Source organism: Cydia strobilella, chromosome 17 (genome assembly GCF_947568885.1).
Source record: "Cydia strobilella chromosome 17, ilCydStro3.1, whole genome shotgun sequence".
NCBI classification, from domain to species: Eukaryota; Metazoa; Arthropoda; class Insecta; order Lepidoptera; family Tortricidae; genus Cydia; species Cydia strobilella.
In genome coordinates this window covers 9,666,634-9,688,817 of record NC_086057.1, presented here as the reverse complement: position 1 = coordinate 9,688,817, position 22,184 = coordinate 9,666,634, and the positions used below count along the sequence as shown (strand labels likewise).

Below are 22,184 nucleotides of genomic sequence, written 5' to 3'. Positions count from 1 at the left end.
ATGTGTACAAACACAAGAGTTAAAAGCGACGAAAGAACTTTTAGACGGTCTCTACATTGACTTTATTTAATTTTTTTGTTTTTTTTTTATATATTATCTACAATGGCATACCCTGCTCTAATAGGATCTGTTCGCGTGAAACCGTTGGTTGAGGGCTTCGGCTGAGATGATGATGATGAAGATCTGTTATTCCTAATTCATTAATTTTGCAATGCTTAAGCTTATTCACCTACCTACGAACCTTAATAAACCAAATCAATACCTGTCCATTAGGTAACTCGACTTCCAAATACAATGATAACTTACAAATTACCTTAACAATTACAAAGCGATTGCAATCATTAATGTAATGTTCTACACTTTGTCGGGCTAAAGTATCGGATAGCGTTTATGTAAATATCTATTACATTTGTAATCTGTTGGTAGTGTTCAGACGTCCTCATTGCGAGTAAAGATTGTAGACAGTTGCTAGATACTAGTGTGTGTCCATTATCTTACACCTCCCGAGAAGTAAATCTTGAAATTTTCTGTAGATGAAATCTATCCTCCTGTGTCCCTGAGGCCTTTATAAAGGATTGAATTTAAATCGAATTTTGAATTAAAATGTAATACAAGAGTGTACCAAATTCAAAACTGCAATTAATGACCTGGGGACTCAGGAGGCTTTACAAATGGCGGTGTAAGACTGTACTCCCCGCTTAATTTTGCTTGTAATTTAAATACATACATCGGGGCTAACTACATACCTACTTATTGGTCTGTCAAAATAATCTAGATTTATTTCATACGTTTTAAATATTGAACCCCTGACCAATTCCTCCGGTTCTTTGTGAAAAGCGTTGCTTGACCAGATATCCAGTTGAGTCGAAATTTTGTCGCACCATGGAGTTTAATTTCATTTTCTAGGCCTGTTACATTATTAAGCAGCTATAGTTAGAGACTGGAGATTAATATTTACAAAAACTTAGACATGCCATCTGAACCGGTAGAAGAGAAAAGCCTTTCTAGAAAAGAGATGATTTACGTTCCAGATGGTCTCTCAAAAAAGGATACCGCAGACCATGCAAAATAGAGGAAACAATTTCAAAAGACGGAAGCTAAACTCAAAAGCGGTAGCTGAAAATGCGACTGGACTATGCATGGTGATTTATCCACCACAGTACCCTCTACCCTCACCATGACCTTTACGCGGTCTTAAATGCTAGCCACTCAAACGCATTGCATCTCGCTTGCACCAATTTCAGTTAGAGGATGCATTTGTGAGTTAGTTTACGCAGTCGCTAGCGACTATGTCAGTGTGAAACTTATGGCAAGGATACAGTTGAGCGACAATTTACCATTTCCCGTACGTGAATGGAAACGCGTGACGTTACTCACCCCGTTGAGTTCACTCCACGCTCCCTCCGCACGACGTGCTAATGACTAATATTACGGTAATTATCGTAAATGTTTATCCCATACCAATGCATAATCTGCGGCACGATCAAATCGGGACGGGACAAGGTCGCGGTCGCACTGTTGTACAATTATAGTCTGTCGATGTCGTCTCGTCACAGTTACAATAAAAAAGGAGAAATTACCCACCTTTTTTATATAACATCGATGGTAAACAATCATGCAGGCCTCTGCCGTAGCTTAACGGATTCTGAGAGACTACCGCCAACAACGAAAAATTAAAATTATCGTTATCGTTATCTGCCTCTCCGTTGCTTGAATAATTATGCAAGAAGCCAAGAACGATAGAATAATGATTTTAGATTTTCTCTTGTAACTCCAAGAAGAACAGCTACACTCAAGGCAACTGTAATGTATCTATTCAAGAATTGTACTCGTGTATTGCATAGAAATCCAAGAAAAACAAATGCTTCTCCGAATTTATCGACAAGCTTTAACAGAAATATGTCCGCGATCGCACGGAATATGGAATAAAGGGGAGATGCTTACTCAAAAATAATAAAGCCAATGTCTGTTTTAGTGTGAATTAAATTAATAACGTCACGGTACGGAATGGACTTTTTCCGTTTTTTTTTTGTTATAAAATAAGTGTTCTGCAGATAATTAAAAATCATCAAGAATCATCTCCGCTCCTCTGTCTCGCGTGACCATCTTGTTGTTACTCGTGTTTATGATTAAGATAATTGCCGATGTAGCACAGTGTAGCATGATTTTAGAGTACCCGTTTTCATAGGTTTTCCTTACTTACAACAACATTTGCGACCTTGATTTAAAATAAATTCTAAGCACATACAGATTAAAAATAACAGGAGGTACGTAATAGTTTTTTAGGTCGTAAAAAACTAGTTCCACATTAAATCGTCAAGAATTACCTCCTCTCCCCATCCCCTCTCCCATGTCCATCTTGTTGTTGATATGATTGACGGTAATTGCAGAGCGCATGTAGCACGGTATTTTTGGTCACTGTGTTTTCACATGTTTCCCTTACAATCGCTAACATTTCGACCCTGACCCAACAATTCTAGGCACTTACAAATCAAAATAGTCACTATACAGAATGTTTTTTTTAGAATAAAAGTTTAGGTTAAGAATATTTTTTTAGGTTGTAATAACCAATTCCGCACAAAATTTGAAGTCTTCAAATATCATCTCTGCTCCACCATCCCCCTGCCGGTAATTGCCGAACGCACGTAGCGCGGTTCAACAAGAAAACCCGGTTTTCATAGGTATCCCTTACAACCGCCAATATTTCGACCCATAACCAAAAAAATATTCAAGGCGCATACAAATCAAAATAATCGCAATAAGCATTTTCAGAAAAAAGTTAGGTTAAAAACATTTTTTATAGGTATCTTACACAGCACATAATTTAAAGTATTCAAATATCACCTCCGCTCTGCCATCCCCGTGCCCATCTTGTTGTTGCTCATATGATTGACGGTAATTGCCGGGCGCATGTAGCGCGGTATTTTTGGACACCCTGTTTTCACAGCTTCGCCATTGTCGCGTTCGGGACGTATTTGTTTTATTTATTTGATACTTTATGCGAACGGGGTGATTTTATTTTATACAGGACATGTTGAAGCCATTAAGAGATTTTATGTGTTTGTCAATCCATTATTTTTGAAAATGTTTTTTTTGGATTAAAGTACATTATATCCTTAAAGTTATTTGAGATTATAAAAAATACTTAATCTGCAAGAACCCCTCCGCAGGTGAAAGCCTCCTCCAAAGATGCCAAATAACTTAATTATAAATGTAAATCTTAAGATAGAAATTAGTAATACGTATTTTAGTTATGTAAATCTGTAGTTGCAAGATATAAAAGGCTTTATTTTATATATATATCCTTAAAAATATATTTAAATTGATGAGTTACCTACTGTCTGTAGATTTTTTACGAAAACTGTGAATGCCACCTGTCAATAAGAGTTAGGGAAGGGCCCTCGTGGAAGACCATTTTCCAATAAGTAGCAAAACGATATGCACTTACTGACTTGTTTATGTAGTCCACCATACATAGGATATATATTATTTATTGCTTAACAAAGGAAGAAGAAGTGATATAATCATAAGGGAAGGTCTGAGATAAAACCTGGTGAAAAGTAGGAAAGATAAAAATAGTGACACCGCGAAGATATAACGAAAAGGCTGGAAAATTTTGTTGCCATAAGAATCAGAGCTCTAGCTGTCATCAGTACGGCTACCACCAGTTTGACACTGACATTTTCGCTAGCGTGTGTGTAACTTACTTTCTATGCATCTCGCTCGTACTCGCATATTAGTGCGAGCGATATGTATAGAAAGTAAGTAACGCAGACATTAGCGAATATTTCAATTTGACATTGCTAAGACAGTCGTGGTAAGGCTACAAATCGTATGCATAGTTCTTGTAGTCTACTGTAGGCTACTTCAGTCAACCTCAGTAATTTTACTGTTAGAAGTATTAGAATAAATTAAATTATTTTCAGAAGATACTTGGAAAATTTCGACCTATGCCGCTGTGGCCCAGTAACCGAATGGCACAGGCACCTGCCGCGATAGAGGCACTGGAGGCCTTGGTCACTTTTTCTTAGTATATGACGTTTATCTCAGTTATTTTTGTACTGCGACTGACTGAAATAGCATGATACGTTCGTACGTTTCCGTAAAAATACGATGGGAAAAGATTTTTAGGTATATTCACTATACATCTGTAAAATCTGTCTAAAAAAATGACGTCTCCGGGTCCCAAGTAGTTAAAAGTTCCAATGTGGCTCCTATTACTTTTATCCAAGCTACAAAATCCTTCAGGATGTAACCTGAAGTTTGCTTGAAGAAGTAAGGTAAGTAAAACGAGAATGATTTTCTCCTTGTGCTGGCCGTACAAACGCGCAGAGTAAGTGATGTGGTTAGATGGAACCGTGTCACATCAGTCGATGCACGTCATGTATCGATACGAGATACACTTGGCTCGAGCTCAAATTGATATTGAATTTATTTTCAATTTTACCGCGCCCTCCTTCAGTGGACAGAGTAGCTAGTGAGACAGAGACTGGCATTCCAATGTTTACTTCAGACACGGGCACATAGGTGTAAGTGTAGAATCCCATTATTCTGAATCTAGACTATCGGGTGGTCGAAGAATCAGACTGCAAGTGTGCAAGGACAATCATTGCGTTACCTACTAGATGTATCCGTGGAGATGGCCGTTTCTGCCCGTCTCGGTGTCCGGTGTTTTAGGAAACGCCAAACAAAAATTAAATAGTAGTCACAACGATACATCTGGCGTTTGACGATATACGATTGCCGTCATGGCTGCGGCCCCTGGACCAACACATAGCGGTATAGGTTCGGAGATACGACCAACTAGACAAACGACAAACTCGAAGTGATCACTAGTATCTGTGGTTCTCTACTCTGCGCAGTTGACAGTGAACAGGCGCCACCGCGGTACAACGTCAAACGCTATTTCTGGTGCGACGCACGCCCCACTCGAGTCGGGACGCACTCATTACTTTATACGATACGGCCCATTGCTGGACTTCGGTCTCGAATATTGATAGATACCTAATGACAAAAACTAGGTACTAATGAAGATATAAAACGGTTTTTTTTAAATAGTTGTGCTGTAGGTACAAAAATTTAAGAACCGGACACACTGGCAGAGCTTTTACGCATTAAATTTTATAACAAAACGTGGCGCAAAACACACGTCATGGTTTTAACGCTGCGTAATGTTCTAGTACCTATTATCGGTAAAAAAAACATAGATACGCAAACAGCCAGACTAATTTGTAAGTCTAACTTGAGCATTATAAATCTTGAAATATGACACTTATCAGTTATAACTACGAGACTACGACACAAATTTACCATGAATAATTTACCACCTAACAGGACGTTTTCTATTTCGCCGTTTCTACCGTAGGTAGTTTTGACTCCCAGCTCCATATAACATTTAAAACTTTCGCGGTTTGAACACATATTAAATCACATTTACAAACGGGTCTATTTATTTTGATTTTTTTATAGGCGAATTTATTTTGTTACCTTTATTTACCGACGTTTCGATACAGGTTTCACTGGTCATGGTCGCGGCTAACTGACGTCCCAGCAAAATGTCAAAACAGAGATTTGTGTGACCCCACGAAAAGTGCATTTAAAATTTGAGGTAGACATCACATTTTCAATAAATGTTAATTATTGTCAATAGTCCGACACGCAACACTCACAACATCCGCGCACACATCCGAAGATAGATCTCTTGGCTTTAAAGCCTCTGGATCACTGGTCCCCAAGTTGCCGATAAGTTAAAACCAACTTCCCTATTAAAATTTCTGGGGTGCTTCTTGATTTCAATCGCTTCTCGCACAACTCGAGGATAATTATGGCGTTCAGTGGAGACAATTTTTGGTTTATGAAGCTCAATCCAGTGATTTGCGCCGCATGTAAGTAGATGTTCGGCGATCGCGGACTTGTAAATAAAGGTAACAATATAAATTCGCGATAGACCCGTTTGTAAATTTGATTTAATATGTCCCAGCTCCATATTTAGCAAGGTGAATATATACTGATCATATTTTACTAGAAAATTCATCTTTTAAAAATAATGGCCGTCTCATACATTTTATCTACAGAATGTTGTGTCAAGTCGATTATATTTTTCAGTATTTTCGTTGTATCATTCATTGAAAAACAAACTTATCTACAAGGCTATTCTATCTGTAGTGTTTCAATTCGTTTTTCCGCGTCAATTTTCAATACCATTAGCTAAAAAAAGCAAAGGTCATTGGCAGTCGAAACATCTATTTACTTAAAAAGAAGAGTTCACTTGTCACGGGTACGGGCACCTGAATGAGATGTTATCCGCGGTCACGACCAACGTGACAGATCACTCGATCACTCGATCACTCGTGCCCCGTTACAAACTACAGCTGGGTGCCTAGCCAAGGTGACAACCGCTAGCACGACAACGAAACGCTTTGTGTCTCGATTAGTCTCGATCACTCTTCCGTATTAGTTCGACAGTAACAGTTGCGTTTCATTACCAACGAAGCGTAAACGATTGGTATGTTGGCCACGCACCCAGACTCCGCATTATGAAGCGTTTATGAAGTGTTGCGGTCTACGCATTGGCGTTTATTACATAAGTACATGTCTTTTTTTATACGTACAGCGTTTGTTTTCATACGAACACATATTCTATTAAGGGGTGTTTGTATAGGTCCAAAAATGAATTAACTTTCTTATATTTTACTATAAATTAACGACTTTTCGTTCATACTAAGTTTTAACACATACCCATATATCAGCACGTACGTAATGTATATACAATACTTTGTTTTTATTATTCAAAACGTCGTACTTACTGACGCGACGTCACAGCTGTCACAAAGTCATGACAGTGCACGTAATACATTGCCGCTCCAAAGAAAACAAAAGTGCATTCTGTTAGTTTAGGCTAAATTAAAAAAATATTTTACAATATTAAAATCGTTTCATGGCACTGAAACCTACGTCTCGATTAAATTTGCAGTTATATTAAAAATACACACTGCATAGTAGAAGTAAATACAACCTACACCATAAAGCACACTACTCAACTAACTAACTTTTTGTAGATAATTTCCACAGCCGTAAACTTAAATGCAAATAAAACGAGTTGTGCTCATACTTAATTAGTAAGTCCTTATTACGTATATGTAGGTACTAGCTTCTGCCTGCGACATCGCCTGTTTAGAATAGGGTTTTTGACACATGTTCGGTTTTATAACTAAATCTAGTTAAATAAATAGAACTGCAACAATATACATAAACGCAATATTTCACCGACAAAATCGCAATTTCCTTGTTTTCCATACATCGAAACGGCTTCTAAGCAATGGCAACGTTACATGGTGACGTCACGATGTGCCATTTTGTTAGAAGCGTTTCGTCATTAAAGTACGGGTGCCAGACTTTGACCATCATTTGTGACTTTTGTATTGCTTTAAGGCAATGGGTCCTATACAGACATTTAATCCTCAAAACAAACCTGATCGACTGATGTCATTAATAAAATTTTATCAAGTACCCTATTAGTATTTCCATGTCATATTAAATTCCAAACCCCTTTTCACCTGCTTAAGAAGGGATTTTCGGGGTAAAAACTATACCAATGTCCTTCCCAGGAACTCAAACTATCTCCATATCCAATCTTAATAGGTTCACCGTGAATAGACATACATACAGACTTATGTTCTTATGTATGTATGTACTCGTATTGTCAATATTGTCATCCGACTACCGAAGATCTATCTGAATACCTGTAGAAATTTAATCATGTTCAACCATCTATACCATTGATACCTCATAAATAAAATCTTTCAAACATTTCGTCCAAATTGACACAAAACCCCTAAATTCACACTTAGTAATAGACACCTTGTCAAAAGTATCCGTTCCGGGTGTCAGGGTTGTCTCTAACGGGTGCTCGCTGAATTTTGCATGCGAGTGCGCCCGACGGTAATGTGACAAGTGACAACCCTAGCTTTGTGTACAAATTTGCACGTTTGTACGATCAGGGTGTTTTGAATATGAATTGGGTTGCATGGTTATTAAATATTGTGTAATATGAAGGATAGCGACAAAATCTGGTAATAGTTTCTTTTAAACAGCTTTGCCCACCGCGACACATTTCAGTAAAAGCGAACATAACAAAAGTTTTTTTCTCTTCAAGTTCTAAACTAAACTAATCATATTTCTGGCAACACCGACAGCTTAACTTATATCTTACTTCAGTCACGTGTAAGCTAGTCTGCGTGAAGATGAGGATGTAAAAAACCGGCCAAGTGCGAGTCGGACTCGCGCACCGAAGGTTCCGTACTTTTTAGTATCTGTTGTTATAGCGGCAACAGAAATACAACATCTGTGAAAATTTCAACTGTCTAGCTATCACGGTTCATGAGATACAGCCTGGTGACAGACAGACAGACGGACAGACGGACAGCGGAGTCTTAGTAATAGGGTCTCGTTTTTACCCTTTGGGTACGGAACCCTAAAAACTAGAGATATAACACCAGTACCTATACAAGAGTCCAAACCTATGAAACCTATGAAATTAGACTCTTTCTACGAGTACCTCCTTCATTCCAATGTTTTTTAACAAATTATTTACTTTCTAAAGTTCTTTAAAGACATATACGTAAATGATACCTTGTGATAGTCATATCACTTTTCTGACAATCGGCATATATATACATCGGCATACGTAACTAATAGTTCTTTAAAAAAAGTGTAAATATATTGCAAATGACGATATCACGGGTTTCCCGAAATAAATGATGAAATACAATTGCGTCCCAATTGTTATGTAATGTGTATGAGCTTCCCTTTTTATCTGCCACCACTATTATAATCACTAGCGCCATATTTGTCATATTCATCGCTGCGTTTCCACATGGCAGCTTCCTCGTGAAGCATGAACCCACACTCACGCTGTGATATGTCCCTATCTGAGCAACAAATATCTTCACGCAACGAGACAGAATACTGCACGATGCATTATCCACTGATGAGTTAAACATTATTAGTAGTAGTTATTTAAGTTATTATACATATAACGTACGTCAAATAGTACAAAAATTAGAGCACACGAAAATACAGTTTGCCAGATTTAATGCGATTGATACGTTTAGCCAATAGTTGTGTTGCGTATTACTGAGGTGTCAAAGTGTGAATTTTATAGTTAATGTACGTAGTGTTAGGTACTTGACGAGGATTTAAATGACGTGGAGCAAATACACTCTTCCATAGATTATTCTGACTTTGAGTACGTATTTAGGTAGTAGGTACGGTAAAGCACTGTTGTACCCAACTTCTCGTAACTTCCTTATACAAACACATATACTCAAATAGTGACGCATTATAACCACTGACGCCATATAACACATGCACCCCTGTGTTTTATTGCAGATTTCCTTTTATTATCACTAAGGGAAGAGTTTTTACGAGCCAGTTCAGCGAACGTTTGGCATTTGCACTGCTTTTTAAGTAGCTTTGCGTATAAAAAACTTCTTGTTAGATGGAAAAAACTGTAGATTACGTCAATATTGGTTAGATAAAGTTGCTATTACTAGTGATGGTTAATTAGCTTATAGGTCTTTAATGAAACAATGCAATTATAAGTTATTTGCTTGTTTAAGAAGCAAAAGTTCTTTTGTGTTTTGCGAGGTCAGTCCCATCAACGAAAATGTTTGATAGCTCCTCTACACGATGGCCCAGCGCTGGACCACCGAGATGGCCATGCGGTGTTTGAGAGCACGCACTATGAAATGGGTCACGTGTATATGCGTAGTTACGCACCATCGCTGGCCCACTACCTTTCCGACACCTGCAAGCTGGCCCATCGTGCAGACGAGCCATATAACTTGCGATATACTCGTACGTATAGATATGTCCGTCAGATCGATCCGCCAGACAGATTTGACAGACACATCTGCGCGTTTATCCCTAGTACTGTAAAGAAACAAAAGCATAACAATCTTGTGACTTTCATGTAAACTCGAATTTTTTAAGGTCCCTGTTACGTGTTATCATTATCACAGCTCCCAGCTATCGGCTATTGTGGCTAAGTGAGTTTGAGTGCTAAAGCAGGTCGCTTCGACAGCGCGATAGCGGCTAATAGACGACCGGAGCCGATCTAGGTACCCGTTGTGCCTTAACTTAACCCTTTGATCGCTAAACCACAGATCCAAAAAATGTGCGTAATATATATCACGAGCAGATCATAAGAATTAATAAAATGCTGTTAAAGCTATCAAATCAAATCTTAGAAGTAGATACGAACTAGATCAATAACAAATTTACGGAAATATATTAGCAAAATTATAAATTGACAAAATTGTTTTTATTTGTAAATTTGTATACGCGTCATGTTACATGGCGCTAAAGACAAGGCCTTGCAAGGTTTTCCGTGCACGCGTATAGGCGTGAGCGTCCTTGGCGGTCGTTTTTAAATCATGACTCTATTTTTGCTACCGCAAATAACATGTAGGTACACGAAATTGAATGGCCACTTTATGAATGAAAAAACCGGCCAAGTGCGAGTCGGACTCGAGCACCAAGGGTTCCGTACATTTTAGTATTTGTTGTTATAGCGGCAACAAAAATACATCATCTGTGAAAATTTCAACTGTCTAGCTATCACGGTTCATAAGATACAGCCTGGTGACAGACAGACGGACAGACGGACAGCGGAGTTTTACTAATAGGGTCCCGTTTTTACGCTTTGGGTGGCTTACTAATGTGTCTTAACTAAAACTAATCCAACGGTAGTAGCTTGCCAACCGTTTACAAAATTTTACCCCAGTTGCTTATTCAGATTACCTTGAATCCCTTTCCACACGGTTGACAAGTAAAGTAAGATATTACACCTGAATATCATAATTTACGTGACGTAAATAAAAAATAGACGACTATTTCAAAACAGTTTCCAAATTCTCGTAAGCTAGGCAGGCACAAAAAGGAGGCGGCTCACGACTGACAGCTCGATTGTCTTTGATCACAGATGTATGAATAATGTATTGTATACACCCCACTAGCACAACCCGTAAAAAAGGGCATATGTAAGTGGCTTGGCGGGAAAGATAGGCTGTTACGTTTCGGGTAGCATAGTCCTGTCGCGTCAAGGGTGCAAAGCGGCTGACTTTCAAATGTGAAATTCAAAATATTCAATTTTTAAATAGGTTACTCGTTCTGCTAAGCAGCTACTCGTTCATAGTTCTTGAGAGATGCGATAGATGTGCTTAAGTTTCTATTTATCTAATATTTTTACTTTATTGTACCCAACGAAAGACAATATTTTGTAGCTGCTTGAAAAACTTGTAAGAAGAAGATAGAGTAGGTACAGGTACCTTAATGTATCCCATTATTATCATAAAGTGTGTTTGTTCTTATAATTTGAGAATTAAAGTTAACTTGTGTAAGTTTGCAACAAAAACTCCAATCTCGTCACATTTGAATTTATTACGGAAAATAAATTCAAATGTGACGAGATTTCTCAGGTCACTATATGTATCGACCTTCTATTTCCCGGCCCGTTTTCATTGCTCTTGGATGTAAAACATGGTAGATACATAACGTTTCCTTCATAAACAGGATAGCCGAAGTAGGTAAACATAATAAACAAACCTGCAATGTTAATTCGCGTCCAATATTGACCCGACCAAATTATCAAAAATAATTAAACGTAAAAAAATATAATTTCCATTTTGGAGCAATAATTCCTCACTTTGAAGTTCCTTTAGGAATTTTTAAGGAGATTAAAAGATTCATTAAGCATTCTCACTGGTGAGACTGGTGTTTGAGACTCGAGATCGCTTGGAAGCGACAACTAAGATTAAAGTGAGGCCGCGGGCAGTTTCCTTGGGTTTTCTTAATGTTATTAATACATTTGTAGGTTAGAAGAACTTTGTGTCCAAACTGAAAATGTGCCAGGATAAATTATGCTTTAAAGAGACTTTCCTGTCCTGTTTACTTTTTGCCTGCCGTTTTTGTAGTTAGATCAAAATTAAGAAAAACTTTTATTTACATAGGTTAGTAAAATCACTAATATGTATATTATAAAATTACATAATACAACACTTGGAAATCTTTTGAAATAATTTATGCGGTTTTCAATTTCATCTAACGTAAAAGTTTTTCTGCTTGGGTCAGGGGTCGGCAAACCGTGGCACGCGAGCCGTATGCGACTCTTTGGAGGTACAATTGTGGCTCTATAAGTCGTTCAAAAAATTAACCCTTGAGAGTTCTGACACCACTGAAAACAACATTTCAGCTTTCTAAAACTGGTAATTTTTCTGATGCAGTTGGTTGTTCTTCTCAAAAGTTTGCCGAAAGTCCGTCTAAGCTAAGTTTGCCCCGACTTGAACAACACAAAGTTTTTTTTTATAATATAGGAGGCAAACGAGCAGATGGATCACCTGATGGTAAGCGATCACGGCTGCCTATGGACACCCGCAACACCAGAGGGGTTGTAGGTGCGTTGTCGGCTTTTAAGATGGGAGTACGCTCTTTTCTCGAAGGTTTGAAGGTCGTATCGGTCCGAAAATACCACAGGCGACAGTTTATTCCACAGTCATTATCCAATAAAAAATAATAAAAAAATATTTAACAAGAAAACTTGGCAAAGTAGTACAATCGGATTAAGTCTCACCTCGAAATCCTTCCAAAGTTATGAAATTTGGTATGTATGTTAATTAAAAGTCTCTTTTTCATGTCCACACTATTTCACATTTGGGGACCTCGAGGAATCGCAGCCATCTTGGAAAATGTGTACCATCCTGGATAAATTTGCGTTTTACTCTAAATATACGTTCTCTATGAAAATATGGTGTAAGGCAACATTAAAGCTTATTAAATTCTACACAAAAAACGCCTAGATAACTTTGCGGAAAAAATACATCTTGTTATAGAAAATAATAGCTGAATCCAGATTTAGCGCTTATACCCTTTCAAGGGATATTCTCTTAATATGAAACTTGGAGAAATATGAATTCCACTTTTGTACACGTTCTACTCCAATATCAACATTTTACTCGACTGCGACATAAACAGAAAGTAGGGTTATGGGTTTAAATACTGAAAATCAGTACACCCTGTAGCTCAGGATACTGGACGGGTTTTTTAAAACGACATATTGGTAGATTCCTCTTGCCCTTCATAACCTGTTTACATCTGTTTTATTAAAGAAAAATCAATACCTTGCCTTGAGAGGACGCCGAATAGTAAATCATATTTTTACTTTTAGCGCCTAAACTATTGAGTGGATTTCAATAAAATAGACATCAGTAGATCTATAATTGGTACACGAGTGCTATGCAATACCAATTTACTAAAATAAATGGAGGAAAAATGTGTAAAACTTAAAAATATGACTATAAAACAGATTTTAGGTCTTAAAGGGGGTTTAAACAATAGTGACAGTAATGAAATTTGAAACCTACAATTTCAGGGATCCCTGTTTGCGTATTATAAAATTGGAGCTTCGGGGACCACGAGGATCAAACGCCATCTTGAAAAGTATAAGTCTTTTTTGGTTTTTCTTTTTTTCTCGGAATATCTGGGTTTAATGTGAATACTGTGTATGGCGAAACGAAAGCTTATTAAATTCCACACTAAAAAGTTATACTGACTAAAAAGACTGCCAGAAGAAACTGTACAAGAAAACATTGATACCATAGGATATATATATTCCTAAAATTCATAGACAACCTAACGTTATAATACGATTACGATTTGTATTTTTAATATGTAGTTTGATATCCACAAATTATGTACAAAACGTGCCGCTTGGACATTTATGAAATTGTTTTAAAATATAAAACTACTTAACTAAATTCCACTAAAATTTCATAGTAATGTAATTGAAACTAAAGTTGAACCTAGAAACAAATTTAATAGCAATAATGTAATAACAGATAGACATAGTTACCTATTATATTTACTTAGTCGTGGGACTTAGTCAATCTGTGTAAGAATGTCCTATAATATTTATTTATTTATTTATATTTGTAATCCTAAAAATTGCAATAAACCTGAATCTTACCTTTATCCTCAATTGTAAAAATATCAGTAAAAATATCTTTCTAATTAACTTGCATGACATAAAAATGTACATCTGGTCTCCCGCGATACAGGCCTAGCCTAGTGCGGGGACTCCTGCAATCTCCGAATGTGAAGTCAGTTATGCACCAACTCTTTTCAGAAACTTGTGTTTATGTAGTACATTTGTATTTTTTCTGTGTAATAAAACATTTAAAAAAATTACACTATTATGCATGACTACTTTTTTTCGTGGACAGACTTTACTTACTCGAACACAAAGATTAACAGTTTTGAATGATTCACGGTTAGTTTCACTAGACTTATATAGACCGGGATATGGACCGTAATTAGTACCTTAAAATATAACAATACAAAAGGTAATCTTATCAGTAATCACGGTCCATATCTCGGTCGATATGTCTAGTTTTTTTTTACTGACAATTGCGGCTCTGCAGCAAACTTGAATGTCTGTTTGCAATGTCATCAACAAACACAAATTTAATTAAGCTAAATAGGCGGAAGTCCAAAAATCCCTTCCGTGGGGTGCATAGTTTGTCAAGACGAAGTTAATAAACCAACTAGCGAGCCCCGAGCAATGTCTAGCCCCATTAAAATTAATTCCCGTGTCTTAGTGTGGATGTTATAGCTATATGTACTTTAATATTAGCTGTACTGTTAGGACCCTTCCTACAAGTATAGGTAAGCGTTAGCACAGATTAATGAATTAGTCAGATTTTGTACTCTTAAGAGACAGTCAGCTGAATTTTAAATAGCAAAATTCCTGTGAGACAGACATTTAATATTACCTATATTAAAACGAGACACACGACGACGAGACGAGAGATTTGTCTTTAATACTAAATATAAATAAAATTAGTAAAGTATTACACGTCTCAATTGTGTAAACAAAATATAATACTTATAGGTAATGTACCCCTTTTACTTTTTATTAAAGTGTCGTGATGACTTCAGCTCCGCCACTCCTCTCAAATGGCCAGAACACCGTTGTTACGTATTCTGGCAAGTTTTTTTTTTTATATCCTTCTCCCGCAATAAATAATTAATTCAATACCATTGTAATTGTAAAGTCTGTGGTAGAGTTAACTTTTTCGACGCCGTGTCAAACACAGAAGCTGTCACTCGGACGCCACGTCAGCGAAGTGTCAAAACTGAAATTGTACTTTATGCACATGCACGTCAAAGAGCATAGGTATAATCACTACGTTATGCACGTCTATGTTGCCCTGTGGTCTGTGACCGATTAATCCGTCTTTGGCGTTGGATCTGCGGTGCCGATTTATCCGTCATTGGCGTCCAAAAGGTTAAAGCATTAGTAAAATATACCTCAGTCAATATTTTTAGTTTACACTGACACATAAACGTGTCGATTACACGAAGGGTAAGTATAGGTTTGCAATCGGAATCCAACTAGTACACACAGTGTTGTTCGGATCTGAACTCGGACCTGACGAATCATCCATCATACAGTTAGAATACGGATTGAAAATACTTGTGGTGTATATAGTACATACCCTATATTATCCCCTTATAAGAACTCTTTTAAACTAATAAACACTCGGAAGGTTTTGCCATCATTCCGTTCATGTCCCATTGTATACTCTCATAACTTCCGAATCTCAAAATTTAAGGTACCCCAAAAAACATGACATACACCCATTGTCTCATACTGACAATAGGATGCCATATTTGACCTCCAGCCCAAATCCTTCCAGCTACGTTGTAATTATCGGGTCTGTCCAATGCCGTGAGAACTACTCTAATTGTTCCACGTCGTTATGATTTAATAACAGGGTGACGTCCAAAATGCTTATTCGTAACATTTTTCCCAGCACCGAAAAAAAATCACCGCCATTATACTGTTCTTCAATACCGAAACAGCTTAAGTGCATAGGTACTATAACGCTGTTACGCTGTTTTGTTGACTAAAGAGCTTTGATACTGCAGAAACAAAAGGGCCTAACATAAATGAAGGTAATGTATGACATACGTCGTTTTACAAATGATGGCTATCGTATTATCAAGGTTGGAATGACGCCATTTTTTCCCGTATCATAATAACATGTCTTGACAAAACGGTTTGCAGAGTTTAAGAAGTCATTCGCTTTGAGAGGTTGATTAGTCGTTTTGTCTGTCCCGGAGACGATTGGGTGGGTTAATCAATTTATTTACGGAAAGTATTTGTTTATAATGGTTTTTTTTTTCTTTTTCTATTACAATACGAATCGATGCAATGCTTCCGAAGCAAAATAAACATTATTGTACTAGCTTGTGTCAGCAACTACATTTAGGTGTTATGATGATAAAAACTATCCACTGTCCTTCCCCGGGCCTCCACCTATCCTCATAGGTACCAAATTTCATCTAAATTAGGTAATTTAGTGGGTTAAGCGTGAAGAGGTAAAAGACTGCCAGACAGACAGAGTTATAGGGAGGTAGGGATTTGTTACTTGATTTAATCGGCTTGAGTGTGTATTTTATGCTTGTTTTAAATTTGACAGTTACCTATTAGGTATTTTAAAAGAAAGTCTCACAATGTTTTATACTTGCTTCATTTCGCTGTTAATGCAATGTTTACAAACAATCCAACAAAATCTAGATTTAGGTAAACAAGTCGAAACCTACCGATGAATATTCATGATCATCATCTTTAAAAAACACTAACATATCTAGATATTAACATACCTTCGAAATACCTACATCATAATAAAGTCGAAAGAACGGAACACCGTTTGATTTATTAATAGACAACATTTTTTTTATCAAAACGCACACTGATTAAGTGCAACCATTTGTGTCGATAATAATATTCTACGTTTTGCGTCAATGAGTTTATTTTAATACCTTGCAATAAATTGGTTGGATTTAAATAAGAGCGATTGCCATGAATTAATTGTCAACGGCAGTTTTCTCCTAGGCAAAAAAATCTTCAAATTAAAGCTATAACATTTTCAACAGAGGCCACCGCTAACTAATTAACTTTAAAATATTTCTTATTCGTACTCTACCTACTACCTACTATACAGGATGGCTAAAAAATAAGTGCATTCTCGTTGCCAGGGAGTTTTTGGGATTACACTGAGCAATTTTACTATTACCCTCCCATAGAAAATGGACCAGCCAAAATGTATGAAACAGTATTTTTTTTTCGCGATTTCGGGGTTGGTTCCAATATAATTGTTGCTCAGTATAATTCCAAAACCTTCCTGGCAACGGGAATGAACTTATTTTTTAGCCACACCGTGTATACGCAGAGATAGGACTACTACCCTGTAATTTGTATTACTTACCCTTAGCAATATTTGTGTTGAATCATTGGGCCCCGCGTGATAATTACAGCTATTTTGTATTTATTTAATTCACAAATGTTTAGACTTCATAATTTCCAAAAAATTCAATTAATATATTTTCTTCAGGTATACCTATTAAGTTATAAAAATATTTCTACTAGTAAAAATTAGTATATAATTTGTATTATCTCTTGAGTGCCAAATTAAATAAAGTAATAACGAGTGAAGTAATGATCAAGAGACGCATTCAGAATAACAGCACTACTCAACAGATTCGGACTGGTAGCGCCATCTGTTGCCGGACCGCCACAAACTATTTCAAAAGGCAACCGAAACGTTCCAATTAGACAAAATATCATTTAGCATTCGTGTTCAGTAATAAAAATCTCAAGTAACTCGAGTTAAATTCATGAATCTGCTACTGTTGCATATATCCCTCGATTTCCCACTGGTTGGGTCCATCCACGTTCCATGTTCCATCAACATTCATAGTTTATGTTGAATACTTTAAATCAATATTGTCATCTGAATATGCATGCGATTGATTAATAATAAATTTAGATGTTCTGTTATAGCACTTCCTTATTTTATCTCGTTTCGTGACGGTTGAATGGTGAATCTGCTGAGTCGTAAAAGTTTAATGTGTTAAACAAGTTTATTCCTTATTAGATTCTGGTTGAATAAATAAAGCCGTAATCGCCCAGAGCTGTTATTATTGCTTAAATCATCGGATTCAGACTACCTTTTTAATGCAAATGAAGCGAAGATTAATGATCCGTCTGATCACCCGTTCGAGTCAGACACCAACTTAATGTAAATAAAACAAAGCTTTTTTTTCCTCAATGACTTTATTGCGCCAGAACAATAAATGAAGCTGATCATTATAACGTTTACTTTCAACATCGATTACAAATACTCTACACGATATCATATCGTCCGCCCGCGCTCGGCATTACCATTCGTAACACCCGAGTCCATATTGCACTGCACTTCACTGCCTCCAAGCGGTACTATCCCTATAACTTACAGTTCGTGGGATCGATAATTACGATATATTTGTCTAAATATCACAAGGAAATACAAAACGAAATACGAAATAGAATTAACGCAATTAATATTATTAACAATTAACTATACAGAGTCCGTTGCCCCTCGCTTCACCAGGAGGAGCGCGCGTGGCGGCGTCATGACACCGGAACGTGGTGCTGGTACAGTTGTTCCTGGCGCTCACACAGCGACGTCATCTTCTTGTAGGACTCTGAGCTCTCTCGAAAAAGCAGCTTGGCGTCTTCTCTAGAGCGGGCGTGCGCGGCGTCGAGCCGGCCCGGCGACAGCACCGGTGGCGATGACGCCGACAGCGGCGAGAGCGACTCGCGCGCCGACTGCGCTCCCGCTGGCGCCCCGTACGGCCCTCCGCCCCCTTGCACCCCATTATTCATCAGAAAAGGGCCCGGAAAAAACCCCCGCTCGCCCAGCTGTGGGAACAAGCCCGCTTGTAACGCACTCAGGTTCCTACTGTAGAACTTCATCGTTTCTGACACGTAACTCGGAATTTGAGAGGCATCTTCGTTGCCACCGTATCGCAAGCTCTCAAGGGTCGACGCTAGGCCTTTTATGTCGGCGTACAATTTGTTTAACAGTTCTGTGTTCATTTCGAACCCCGGTCTTTGTTCTCGGCCATCAGGGGAATTTGTGGAGAGCAGACGCCGGTGCAGGTCGACGTTGGAGCTGTGCCGGTCGCGACTCCGCCGCGAGGGGAAGGCAGCGTCGCAGCCGTTGACATCGCAGGGATGCAGCAGCTTTAAGTGGTCGTTTCTGTAATGCATGCGCAGGGTGAAATGGTTCTGAAACACTTTTCCGCATGCGGTGCACCTGTCAGGGTTTTCGTCGTCGATGGGGATCTCGAGATCGTTGAGGTCCGTCCGGTCGTCGGTGCGGTCGCTGCTCGCGGAAGGTGACCGTGCTCGCGCCAGCCGTTCCTCCAGCGCGTGCAAGTCGCTTCCGCTGTCGCTCGGCGTGTACAGATCTGACCGCAGTCTGAGGCCCTCACGGACGACGCTCGGCGCACTGGATTCGTCGTCAGATTCACTTTCGGCTTTCACACGCGTTATCGATTCCGAGTCCACAGTTGCTTCTTCTCCGTTCTGAAAGGGCTCCCACTTTTCGGGCTTCTGTTTTTTCAGCGATAGCGGCTCGTCATCCGGGCGGCTAGAACCGGGCGTTGAAATATTTCTAAACATGTCGCTGTGGTATTCCTCGTCGGACACATTGTACTCGTTATTCTGAGAACACCGAGTAGGATTGCCGCTTTTCCGTTTACGTTTATTAGGAACAAGGGACGTCTTGTCGTCCGATGCGGTGGGTTCGTTGCAACTTATTTCAGACGCGGCAGTTGGTTTGGTATCATCTTTCTTTTTATTTACACTTAAATCTTCAGGTTCGTCCTCGTAAGAATTAAGTCTCTCTTCGACCGGGGACTCTGCTCTCTCTTCACACTTAACTTTATTTTCATCGTCGGAAATGTCATCGTTGTTGTCACTATAGTTAGATTCTTCCTCGTGGGAAATTGGCGGTTTAGCGAGATCCAAAACGCCGCGGGAAGGTTCTTCCGGTTGAGGGAACTTTCTGTACATTTTTTCAATTTCACTGAAGTTACGAAGGTTATCGAGGGGCACACGCGGAGGTAGAGGTGTCGGGCCGTGGCCGGCCAGCGGCGGCGGCAGGCGCGCCGCCAGCTCGGGTGGCAGCAAGCTGGGCGGCGGCAAGGGCAGCCGCGCTAGCGCCGGCAGCAGCGGGAAAGGTTGCGAGGACCTACCGTCATGCGCCGATATCTTCCGCCTCACATGTGGCGAATGTAACTTCGGATTAGGATTAGCACTGTGCCGATTTCTCGAACGCCGCGAACTGAACATCATCGTGCACCCTTCAACCGTACACTTGTGCATCTCCCTCAAATGCACCGCCGAAAAGTGAATTTTCAAAGCTCCTTTGTCGCAGAAAGTCTTCAGGCAGACGTTGCACTGCACGCGCTTCTTGCCGGTGGCGGGATTGACGAACTGCACTCCGAGCCCTAGCGGCCAGGGCGCGTGCGGCGGCTCGCGGCGCTCCTGGTAGTCGGGCGAGCGCCTCTCGTCGCTCCTGTCTTCATCTCTTCCACTAAAGCTGGCTCCTAATTTTCTAAAGTCGAACTGCGGCGCCGGTTGGCTCACACGCGGCATCATGAAATAGTCCAAGCCGGCGGGCAGGCCGGACGCAAACTCTTTGCCTTCCATCACGTCAGTGTCATAATAGTGCAGCGCGAGACGGGCGGCGCGCGACGCGGTCCGTGCGCGACTGAGGACGTGCGACACAGGTGACCGCGCGGGCGGTGCGACAAAGGCCGCGGGGGTGGCGGGTGGAGGGCAGGGCAGGTGGGAGGAGCGAGCGCTGGGCGGAGCGGATCGATGCGCGGTGGGGACAGGCGACAACGCGCGCGGCAACGCCGCGCGGCACCCACCAACAACAACTGAACCACCTTACGTAATGCAATATAAGCTTCCCAAACTAAAACAACTTAACTTTACCTACACGTCCAATAAGTTACGCTAATTCAGATAAGCACATCTATTTCATGGACGCATCCAAAATAGCTTAACAGTATTAATATCGTGCAAGTCTGTAATCGTTTCGGATGGTTGCACTACATGCCGACGTGTGTGCGGAGCACGATCCATGACTTTATGTTCACTAGAAGTAAACTAAAACGGTACCCGCATACCAAGGCTTCAGTGAGACCGATCCGAAAAAATAAATTGCATTTTTCATAAACATGCCCGTAAAAAAATCTACTAGGTAGGCATTACATGCGTAGGTACCTACTTACCCATATAAAACTAAATTCTCTAAAATCACTTTATTCTGTGGCAAAGTAAAAGTCTTTAATTATTCAGTTACTTCTCTCATACTGGGTATTTGCACTTAACATCATCAGTTTTGTATACCTATGATATGTAACCCGTGATTTATTAGGTAACTAGGTAGGTACCAAAAAAGTCAAAATATTGTTTATTCAAGAGGCTTAGAAACAAGCACTTTTAAATCAGTTTACAACCTTTGTTACCTACGCTATTCAATTCTGATTCGTATCTTTTAAATAAACATTTTATTGTGCATGTAGAGCTAGAGGTGGATAATCATTGATCAAATAAAAAATAAGATTTAAGAATTACCTATTACGAGCAAGCACGTTGTCGTAGAGTAGGTACCTGACCTACTCGTACAGTAGGTAGGTCAGGTACCTACTCTACGATAACCTATACCTATCATACCCACGTTAGTTATTCATAGGTACCCTTTAAAATCTGGGTAAAATTTAATTTCGCGATTTGATTTTAAATAAGTAGTTTAGTAATAAATAGGTAAGTTCGAAATGCCTAAGAGAAAAGTTAAATTTGGTAAGTAACGTATCGTTCGCGGATTCGAACCCGCGACCTAATAGGTACTTTTTTTACCACTGTACCTATGTTTATTGGCTGATGGCTCAATTTTGATACTTACCTTAGGCCAGGATTACACTTGTAAGTTTTACTTACGTAAGTAGGGACACAGCTATACTACAGAATGAGATATGAATATTGTTCTCATTCTAGCAAATAGCTTTGTCCCTACTTACGTAAGTAAAACTTACAAGTGTAATCATGGCCTTAGGTATATAAAAACTTTTGAGCCAAAATGGTGTTCATTATCGGTTGAATTTTATACCAATAGCTCATACCTACTCACTCACAAAGTTGTAGATTTTGTGAGAGCAACACATAACATCTAAATAATTATTATAAACTCAGCCTATAAAACCTACACTCATAAATTCTAACA

The 22,184-nt window shown here is 39.0% G+C and overlaps 1 protein-coding gene across 1 annotated transcript; it reads right to left on the bottom strand.

Moving 5' to 3' along the window:
* Positions 1-17,959: 17,959 nt before the first annotated feature.
* Positions 17,960-21,013, bottom strand: LOC134749016 (zinc finger protein basonuclin-2). The gene has a single exon (XM_063683905.1). The coding sequence runs from the start codon at positions 20,600-20,602 to the stop codon at positions 18,515-18,517; it is 2,088 nt and encodes a 695-aa protein (XP_063539975.1). The 5' UTR covers positions 20,603-21,013; the 3' UTR covers positions 17,960-18,514.
* Between the last annotated feature and the right edge of the window lie 1,171 nt (positions 21,014-22,184).